The sequence below is a fragment of the Pinus tabuliformis genome, chromosome 5_1 (assembly GCF_031772625.1).
Source record: "Pinus tabuliformis cultivar Carrire ecotype Pingquan chromosome 5_1, CPIR1, whole genome shotgun sequence".
NCBI lineage: Eukaryota > Viridiplantae > Streptophyta > Pinopsida > Pinales > Pinaceae > Pinus > Pinus tabuliformis.
Window position 1 is genome coordinate 216,174,589 of NC_142305.1, and position 10,915 is coordinate 216,185,503.

At 39.0% G+C, this 10,915-nt stretch overlaps 1 protein-coding gene and 1 pseudogene across 1 annotated transcript; both read left to right on the plus strand.

Annotated features, from left to right (window-relative positions):
- Window positions 1–1,170: 1,170 nt before the first annotated feature.
- On the plus strand, window positions 1,171–3,215 carry LOC149164169 (uncharacterized). Its single transcript, XM_089429390.1, has 4 exons — window positions 1,171–1,482; window positions 1,948–2,287; window positions 2,375–2,619; window positions 3,198–3,215. The coding sequence occupies exons 1-4, from the start codon at window positions 1,171–1,173 to the stop codon at window positions 3,213–3,215; spliced, it is 915 nt and encodes a 304-aa protein (XP_089285516.1).
- A 3,835-nt stretch (window positions 3,216–7,050) lies between these two features.
- LOC149164170 (pentatricopeptide repeat-containing protein At5g15010, mitochondrial pseudogene) lies at window positions 7,051–8,975 on the plus strand (annotated as a pseudogene).
- Window positions 8,976–10,915: the final 1,940 nt, after the last annotated feature.

Below are 10,915 nucleotides of genomic sequence, written 5' to 3' on the forward strand. Positions count from 1 at the left end.
AGCCCTTGTGCGGTGCCAACAGTACTCGCGCCTAAAAAGGGTGGAGAATGGCGGATGTGTACGGACTCACGAGCTATTAATAAAATCACCATTCGATACAGATTTCCCTTACCCAGAATGGATGATATGATGGATTGTCTCAGTGGGGCAGCTTATTTCACGAAGATTGATCTGAAGAGTCATTATCATCATATCAGGATCAGAGAAGGAGACGAGTGGAAAAAAGCCTTCAAGACCAATGAAGGGTTGTACGAGTGGCTAGTCATGTCGTTCAGTTTAAGTAACGCTCCTAGTACTTTTATGAGGTTGATGAATGAAATGTTGAAAGAGTTTATCGGTAAGTTTGTGATAGTATATCTTGATGATATTTTGATTTTTAGCAGAACAAAAGAAGAGCACCTTCAACATGTTCAAAGAGTGCTAGAGAAGTTACAGCAGAACAAACACCTGATAAACCTGAAGAAATGTACTTTCCTGCAAAAAGAACTAGTTTATTTGGGGTTTGTAATCACATAAAATGAATTGAAGATGGATCTAGAAAAGATCGCAGTGATCGTCAATTGGCCGTCACCAAAGAGCTTGTTTGAGGTACGTAGCTTTCATGGGTTGGCAAGTTTTTACCGCAAGTTTATACGAAATTTTAGTGAAATCTGCGCGCCAATGCTAGACACCATAAAAAAGGCCAGTCAGCCTTTTTGTTGGACCAGAGCAGCAGAGAACAATTTTCAGCTTTTGAAGCGGAAGATTACAGAGAGGTCGATTTTAAGGCTACCAGATTTTAACAAGCTTTTCCAGGTTCGATGCGATGCAAGCGGGACAGCCATTGGCGCTGTGCTCAGTCAGGAAGATAAACCTGTGGCATTCTTTAGTGAGAAATTGAACAAGAGCAGGCAGAAATATTCCTCGTACGACAAGGAATTTTATGTCGTGGTCCAAGCTTTAAAGCATTGGAGACACTACCTGCTGGGCAATGAGTTTGTGTTATTTTCTGATAATTCATCGCTGCAATATATAATGCAACAGCACAAATTGAACCATAAGCACGCCAAATGGGTATAGTATTTGTAGATTTTCACCTTCGTGCTAAAACACATCAGTGGGCAAGCCAATAAAGTGGTAGACGCCTTGAGCAGAAGAGCTTTGCTCTTATAGGAAAGTACAATACAGGTGATGGGGTTCGAACACCTAAAAGATTTGTACCAGGCCGACACGGACTTCAAGGAAGCCTTTGAAGCCTGTCAGAATCCAGTGCTGAGAAATACAAGTCCATGGTTGGACTACAATTTACAGGAAGGACTATTATTCAGAGGAGGACAGTTATGTATCCCGGACTGTTCGATGAGGGAAAATATCATACGGGAGAAACATAGCGGGGGTCTAGCCAGTCATTTCAGCATAGACAAGACTTTGGAGCAGCTCGGACACTTTTATTACTGGCCCAGAATGCGCAGGGATGTACAGCGGTATGTGAACAGGTGTAAAGTATGCCAACTAGCAAAGGGACATAGTCAAAATACTGGACTTTACACACCACTACCTGTTCCAAGCAGGCCGTGGGACTCAGTCAGCATCGACTTTGTCTTGGGACTGCCTAGAACACAGCGAGGATATGACTCAGTGATGGTGGTGGTAGACAGATTTTCAAAAATGGCGCATTTTATTCCGTGTCGAAAAACTAGTGATGCCACTCATGTAGCTCACCTGTTTTTCACAGAGATTGTTAGATTACATGGCCTACCCAGATCTATCATTTTTGACAGGGACGTAAAATTCACAGGACACTTTTGGCGCACCCTGTGGAAAAAGTTGGACACACAGTTGAACTTCAGTTCTGCATATCATCCGCAGACTGATGGACAAACGGAAGTGGTGAACAGGAGTTTGGGAAATTTGTTACGGAGTTTGACTGGGGAAAATTCACGGTTATGGGATCGTGCTCTCGCTCAGGCAGAATTCGCTTATAACAATTCGCCAAATCGTAGCACCAGACACAGTCCATTTCAAATCTTATACGGCATGCATCCTCGAGGGATACATGAACTGCGAGATTTGGGAAAGTTGGAGTGGAGGAGTGCCGACGGAGAAGACTTTGCGGAAGCAATGAGTGAACTACATGAATGGGTGAAGCTAAAGCTGCAGGACAGCGTGCAGAGATACAAACAACAGGCAGATTTAAAGCGACGGGAAGTCCAATTCAATATAGGTGACGAAGTCCTTGCACACTTACGCAAAGAACAGTTTCCTAAAGGCGCATATAACAAACTGAAATTTAAAAAGATTGGCCCCTGTAAAATTTTGCGCAAGTTCTCAGCCAACGCTTATGAAATTCAGCTGCCACCTGATATAGGCATATCACCCATTTTCAATGTGGCAGACCTGTTCCCATATACTGCCAACTCAGAGGACGACAGTGTGGTACGGCCAGAACGGGACACCCAAGTTGGAGACAGTTCTTGGATGAGGCACATGCCTTCGGTTCAGCCCCATGAGATCGAGAAGATTCTCGATACCCAGGTAGCCAAGAAGACTCGCAGGAAGGAGTATCTACGATACCTCGTCAAGTGGAAAAACCGTCCAATCGAGGACAGTTCGTGGCTCGATGCGGCGCAGATACAGAAGGTTGGTTATTCTGTGGAGGAGCTCATGGAATGGAGCCATGACTTTTTCTTACCCCGGGAGCCTGATGCAGGAGCATCTAGCTGACAGGACGAGATAAAAGGAAGGTTGTTTGGTCTCTGAAGGGGACGGAGGAGTAAATTTGCTGAAGGGATAATGTGTTTGTTTGTTTTTTTTTCCTTTTATTTGATTAAGCTATCTAAGTCAAGTAATTGAACAATAATTAGGAACGATAGAAATTATAATTAGTTAGGATTAGAGTTTTAAAAAATCCAATTTTGTCTTTGTGTTAATGACGAACGACAAAGAAAAAGTTCTGAACAAAATTGATGTAACTAATCAAAACATAACCGACAACGGTTGAAAAGAAACTGACAATCACCTAACAGTTGTTAAAAGGGGAACAGAACACAGTAATCTTTCTTCTTCGATTTTCTAGGTATTGAAAAAAAATTATTGTTACAAAAATTTTGTGCACTCTACCCTCTCCAGCGTCTCTAGACTGTTTTGAGTTGTTATACAATATAGCATCCGTTTTTCTCTTATGTATAGTATAGTTCTGTGTGTGACATAATTCACAGGTGTATGGTTATATGTAAATCGAGCTACACTAGTCCAACGAGAGAATTAAATCTGGACAGCACATGAAGGAACCCCCAGGACGAGGGACGAAAAGCCACTTACAGTTTACAAGAAATCTACAGGCAGAATTATCAAGACCCAACCCAAATTAAACGACAAGCAAGTAATTAATCTCAGACATTGCCAGGTATGCACAATAGACGAATATTCATAGCTCTATGCGTTCAAATTTATACAGAAGAGAAAACAGAAATTTATGTGCATTCATTTCATATATATCGGTCAAAACCAAAACCGTTCAACAGTTACAAATTCCGTGCCAAATTCCTTGATAAGTTGGGGAAAGATACCACACGGGGTTAGAAACCCTCGACGCAATTACAGACACCAAACAGAGAAGTAGCAATTGTAAACCCTACAGCCGAGACTGTAACTGTCAGCGGTGCAACAAGCCATTGACACACCGACTTGACAAAACCCGACCAGACTTGAACAAAAAAAAACAAAAGCGACCAGAGCATAGAAACGTTGCTACCCGTGACAAGTTGGGACAACCAAGACCAAGCCGCCAGGCTTTGAATCACTTCGAGTAGCCAACCAAGCCGCCAAGCCCCGAATCCTTTCGAGGAACCAGACCTGTAGTCACAAAACAGTGTCATAAGAATAAGAAATGGTTCGCAAGGAGGGACGAAGCATATAACAGGATGACATCAAATATCCGTAAGTGTTTACCTGACATTGGCAAGCCGTGGCCGAAGCAGTTCCACCAGAATACCTTGTTCACGAAGGAGCCGATGCATTAGCTAGTTGAGAGAAGGAAATGCCAAAGCTGGTAGCATAGAACCGGAGAACATACCTTGTGAGTGACGAAGGCGCCGAAGAAAGTTGACACCATATCCTGCCTGAGAACGAGGAGGGATGAACAGAACCCTAAGGACGGACATCTGAAGCAACTCCCACCAGTAATTGAATACAGTGACAAAGAGAGGAAAACCACAGGCATTAATATAATTATTTACAAGAAGCACAGAGACGCAACCGCGGACCATAGACATCCAGTGAACAGTCAGGGACAAGAACGGAACAGGGGAGACCGGACCTTACCGAGTCGACATTGTCAACAGACCAGGAGGAGCAACGTTCGGGCAGCATTCCGAGTCAGAGGACGAGCAGCAGAACCCCAGGTCGAAACCTCCAGAAACCACCGAGCATGCAGAGCATATAGAACCCAAACGAAATGTGCAAACCAAACGACCAAGTGAGGGTTTGATTGCCCATACCTAGGCGGGACGAGAAATCCGAGGGAGGACAGTTGGCAATCAATAGAGGGCAGAGGTACCAATCATCTGTACAGGTACAAAGGACAATTACAGTATCCATAAATTCAACTGCCGGCAAATCGACTTATATCCAAAAGAAATATGTTGTTCATTATTAACTGCCACGTAATTCTCGCATTGTTGTTCGTGGAGAAGGGCTACGTGGGCTGGGACCATCATCAAGGAATAGTTGTGAGATAAGGAATACCATTTCTCATTAGAACTCTTGTGTCCAAGTTTACACCATTATTTGTAATATCAACTACAACAAAATTGTTCATTCTCAAGACATGAAAAAACCTTTCCTCACTTGATCAATAATGTTCCCAACATGTAATCCTGAGGCAAATATCCATGACCAAAGTGATAGATAACTAGTTGTGAATCTCACAATACCACCAAATCTTCGATGTTTGCTTCTTTGGTCAAAAATAGCCTTTGTAATAATCCATACACCTCTTTCACATAAGTTGAGAATAAGCTTACACACTCCAACCACCCCCAATTTTTTTTTTTTTTTGCATGTGGTTCACAAGCACCCTGGTCAGTGAGTGATGGCTACGTCCACAAAAAAAATATGGGTGATAGCTGGGCTAAATCGCCCCTCGACCTACTGCAAGACCTGACCCCAAGGGCTTCGGGTGGATTCAACCCTGTGACCTCCCAATGGCGAGGCACGGTTTTTGACCAACTGAGCTAACCCTTGGGGCTAACCACCCCCAACTTATATATTAATTCATTTTATAATTAATAATGAGAATAATAATAATTTAAAATAAAATTATAATTTATTTTAACTTGATTATTAAAATAATAATAGTCAATATATAAAATAAAAGGAATTTAAATAATTTGATTTTTTAAATTTTCTTATCTTAAAATTTTAAATAACACTTTTAAAATAATTTGATTAAACAAATAGTAATAATTATAAGAATAAGAAATAATAATTTTATACATTTAGAAGGAAAAATATTAAATTTTATCTATTATAAATTAGTTGGTTTGTGTGGTTCTGTGAAGTTGCTTCCTCCCCAAAATGAGTTCACTAATTATCTTAGACATATATCACCACCATGGGTAGAACAACTTAGCTTTGACAGACATGAAGAAGGAATGTGGTGATTAAGTTTATGAATGTGTTGCAAACTCATCAATGGAGAATGCTTGATAGCTTGGATGCACTTATGAGGAGACAAAGAAGAATGATGGACAAATTGGAAAGGACGAAAACCTCTCTTGCTCATATGGAGTCACATGTCCACTCCTCATGCAATCCACCTTCTTCCTCACAACTCAGATTTGGTTCACTCCTTTGATCTTTTATGGTGATGGATAATTTCTCGATTTTATGTGTCATTTAGTTTTTTGGTATGTTGGTTTTCGAATGCTTTCATTGTACTACTTTTTTGTTCTATATTTTGGTAACATTATCATGACCAAAAAATCAGGTAGGAGAGAGGAAGGCAAAATTTTACACAAAGGTAGGCAATGTTGTATTATTACTCTGAATTTAGGTCTAGTAGGAGAGAGGAAAGCAAAATTTTGCACAAAGGTAGGCAATGATGTATTATTACTCTGAATTAATATAAATGCCTAAATTCAGAGAAAAATGAAAAAAATAGTTGGTTTGTGTGGTTTTTACTTTGTGTTAAATTATTGATTTAAATTTCATGTGGATGAAGTGAGGATGAGAGTCATTTATGGGGGTTAAAAGCTATCCAAATCATTGTTTTAGTGATAACATCTCATATGTAGATAGATATTTCTTTTCTACAATATTCAACCTCACTTTAACACAACTTAACAGAAATATATATTACCAAAAATATATATGATTTAATTTTGAAAATTTTTCATTTGTATGAAATGTATAACTAATTTTGAAAAAAATTCATTTGTATGAAATGTATAGCTAATATTAAAGTAAAATTAAAATACAACTTTTTCGATTTAAAAAACTATAAGCTATCTTTAATGTGATAAACGTTAAAATAATTTCTTTCTTTCTTTTCCTATGTAACTCTCCTTACACCTTTTAAACCATTGTTAATATATATTTCAACACCAATTAAGTCCTTATAAAGTCCTTATAGAGCATGAGATTAATCCAATTATGATATTTCGATCCCGCATCATAGAGAGTTCAAACACACCATTTTCCCAACCCAATTAACTTTACACTGGCGGAGAGTACATAATTTATCAGTAGCTTCCCAGAATTGGCGAAGTAATTGTAAAATGGTCCTCAGTCATCACACCCTGCTCAGGAAACTCAAATTCTTCAAACAATCAAGTTCAATGGACTAACCCATTTTATATTATCATGAAAACGTTTTAATCTTTTTTCTCAAATATTTCGTTTAGGACTTCTTGTGTCTGTTTTGTCCCTGTAATTCGCCGCTGAATTTTTCGGTACCAGGGATGCTGCTAGGCCTCCCAAACAGAGCTCCTCTTCAACCCCAGGTATGTTAAAGTGTGTTAGATTTCTTTCATTGAATCGATCGAAATGTCTTTAGGGTAAATCAACCATTGAAGTTATGCCGTCAATATGGCTGCATTGCCCGATTTTGGATCAGCTGTAACGCTAAACCCTGTCTAAACCCTCCTAGAATGCGGCACACAAGCCAGGAAATTGTAAATAATGTCCCCTATTTTGGAACTGTTCATAATTCATGGGCTACAAAAGTTCAGTACTCTGAAATTTTGGTCAGAAGAGTATGCTCCATTTCAAAAGGAGGTTTAAGAGATGACGAGGTTGTGGAAGATTTGGAAGAGTCATCAGGTTCCGAGACTGAAGAAGAACCCCAAACATTGAAAAAGAAGCATGGAAACATGAAGGATGAGGGTTTTGTTAGAAATGTTGATGGAATTTTGTGTATCCTGAAGGGGGTTGAGGGGCTTAGTCTTGAAGCAAGGTTAGCTCTAGAGAAATCTGGGGTGTTTGTTAGCTCGGACCTTGTGGAAGAAGTACTGGCCAGAGTTAGGAATGATTGGAAATCTGCATATACAGTTTTTCTGTGGGCTGGCTCACAACAAGGCTACAAGCATAATTTAAGAGTGTACCATACAATGATTGCAATCTTGGGCAAGCTAAAACAGTTTAATCTTGCATGGGGATTGATCAGAGAAATGAAGGATAGGGGCATGGTGACCCATCAAACTCTGTTGATCATGATGCGTAGGTATTCGGCTGCCGGCGATGTAGGAAGAGCTGTGAGGACTTTCCATGGCCTGGAGAAGTTCAAGTTAAAAGTGGATATCAATGCATTTCAGGGGCTTCTAGGTGCTCTTTGTAGGTACAAGAATGTTGAAGACGCAGAGAAGTTGCTCTATTTGAATAAGAATGTTTTTGATTACGAGACGAAAACTTTTAATATTGTGCTTAATGGGTGGTGCAATTTGATTATCAGTGTGGTAGAGGCAAAGAGATTTTGGAAGGTTATGATGAATAATAGCATCACCCCAGATGCCTTCTCGTACAGTAGTATGATTTGTTGCTTCTCCAAATCAGGAAACCTTCACGATGTTCTGAAATTCTTTGATGATATGAAGAACAGAGGTTGTGCCCCTGATCTTAAGGTGTATAATTCTGTTGTTTATGCTCTCGCTAAAGGAAAATGTGTCAAAGAGGCATATAATCTCTTGAATGTAATGACGGAAAAGGGTTTTACTCCAAATGCTGTGACATATAACTCTCTAATTAAGCCCCTTTGTAAGGCTCTAAGAGTAAAAGATGCAGACAAGGTCTTCAGCGAGATGCTTCAGAAGGGTCATGCTCCATCTATCAGAACCTTTCATGCATTTTTCAATGTCCTTAGGGATTCAAAGGAAATTCTGAAGCTATTGGAGAGAATGATAGAGAGTAAATGCAATCCAACTATAGAGACTTTCATTATGTTGATCAGGAAGTTTTGTCGTTGGCGCCAATATGAAAATGTCTTTAAGCTCTGGAATGATATGGAGAAGCATAGACTCAATCCTGACCGTAGTGCCTATACTGTGTTGATACATGGTCTTTTTCTAAACAGTAAAGTAGAAGAGGCTTACAGATACTATGAAGAAATGAAAACCAAAGGTTTCTCCCCAGAGCCCAAGACAGATGAAATATTCAAGGTTTGGATTGCGGGCAAAGAATCAGCAGCTTCTCAGTTATCGAAGCTCAAAATGAAAGAGGTACAGAAGAGTTCAGAGGTAAGGAAGGTGGAGAATATTAGTGGTAGTTCCATGCCTAAGCAGACGAAGGATCGACAATTTAACAAGGGAAATAATTTTTTTGTTTCTCAGAAACAACAAAACAAAGGACAATTTAATGGGAAAGAAAAAGATATGGCTTCAAAGGGGAGACAATTTAACAAGGGAAAAAGTCTTTTTCTTTCTCAGAAACATCAAAACTAAGTACAATTTAATAGGAAAGAAGAAGATCTTCCTTCCACAAGTGAAAAAAGGAAGCAGAAATTGCTGGTCTAACATCAAAGTTGGTTGAAGCAACCTGTTCTCAAAATAAGGTTGTTGGGTGAAACCATAATAGATTGTAGAAATCTGTAACCAGCCCAACAGCTATTTGCATGGACCTTTTGCTCCTTTAGCCAATCTGGACGAACACAAATAGCTTTGCATATGAAATTTGTGAGGCGACTTAATTTAGTTGTAATCATTTTAACAGTGAATCAGTAAAGATGACCCTGAGGCACATATCAATCTATAGCTCTGAAGGCATTTTCTTATGTCAGATGGCTATATTAACTATCTTTGCTATCTATATTTGGTTTCCCAGAATTGCGGTTCTCGAATATGAGTGCTTGTTAATTTGTGGAGATTATTTTCAACAAATAGCACTTTGACAAAAATTGTTGGCCCTTAACAAACTGTAAAAACTGTGAGGTTCTGGCAGAGCCATTTCTTAACAGAAAATAATATTCCAAGATGGATATTTAAGTTCCTCATGGATTGGTCATTTAGTTTGATTAAATATGAAGGCTTTATAAAATATGCAACTAAACCTTATTTAATTAAGTTTTCAATGCTTAGGAAGGCTTTCACATTTTCTATGCTTTTAAAACATGTTGATGAGCTTCAGGTCCTTGGAAAAAATGAGGACTCTCTCTCAACGAGCTTCATACCGAGACTAGTAAGATCTATACTTAGTTGTTTAGCATTTATGACATGTTATAATAAGAAATGTTTGGTAGATGTATGAACTTTGACCCAAATATTGTGTTTGGGTACAAATGAAGAGAGTAATGAGCTCCCCTTTTCTTTTATTTTTTTTGGGGATTTCGTATCTGGTCTGCTCCATCTAGCTATGTTTTACGGCTACTTATTTGATTTAGATTTATAGTTAAGTCTTAACTTATCATTTATTTTTCCCTTTACTGGGAGATGCATTATGTACTCCCTTTACAATTGTTAGTGCATGTTGTAATCTTGGGTTCCATTGACTTAATTTGGTGCATTGTAGCACTTTGAGAAGCATGTCTGCTAACTCTTCCAATCTTGCATCAAACTCTGTTTCTTTTGCTGTTGCTTCTGCTGACACAGACATGGTCTCTTCTTCTTCCTTTTTCATGGCAGCAGTCATTGAATCTTCATTTATCACTTATCATATTTACTGAAGAAGCATACATGACACTGAATTATTATTGCTTTGAATCATTAATTGGATTTAAAGGTCCTGAAATTGCAGGTTTCATTTATACCATATCTTTGAGTTTGTAACTATTAAAAATATTGATGATTTTTTCTTGCAAGACTAACCATTTGAGTTTTATTAAAGCATTTGCCTGAAACTGAGGGGAAATTGGTCTCTGTCCCCCGTTAAACTTACAATGTGGGAAACATCTATCCCTCTTGGATATTGCAGGTCTTTAAGGGCTTCTAAAATCACCCTGGGCAATGATTGCTTCCAGTTGTTGAATGACTCTTAGGGGAAGAATACCGTTATCTGCAGTTGCTGCTGCAGAGGGTGTTGTTGTTTCTACTTTCATGAGTACAACAGCAACAGGAGTTGTAGGAGAGGTGAGGGGTAGCTGAGGAAACATGCACAACAGCAATAGGCTTTAGTCTAGGAGTCTTAGAACCCTGGCCACTAGCACTCACATTTATAATGTTGCACCACTTGTCCTTCAAGGTCAGACGGGAATGAGCTGTGAGATAGATTATGAACTCAGGATCCTTGAGATACAGATTGTATGGCATGGAATCCTTTAGATTATTTATGTCTTCATTTGTTGTATTCCAACTTTGTCATGAACATGGATTTGAAAACAAGGGTTGTGGATGGTAAAAGGTTTGACAAAGAAAGCAATGATAGAAGAGTTATATGCTTGTGAATGATATAGCATTTAATTGAATGTACAGTTAAAAATGATGGAGATTAGTATCTTCTGGACTACGAC

Bases quoted from the DNA above. Each gene is read 5' to 3' on its own strand.
- LOC149164169 (XM_089429390.1), top strand. From the start codon at position 1,171: ATGGGGTTCGAACACCTAAAAGATTTGTACCAGGCCGACACGGACTTC. The intron at 1,483-1,947 runs GTATGCCAACTA...GCTCTCGCTCAG, and splicing joins GGTATGTGAACAGGTGTAAA to GCAGAATTCGCTTATAACAA. The intron at 2,288-2,374 runs GTAAAATTTTGC...TCAATGTGGCAG, and splicing joins ATTTAAAAAGATTGGCCCCT to ACCTGTTCCCATATACTGCC.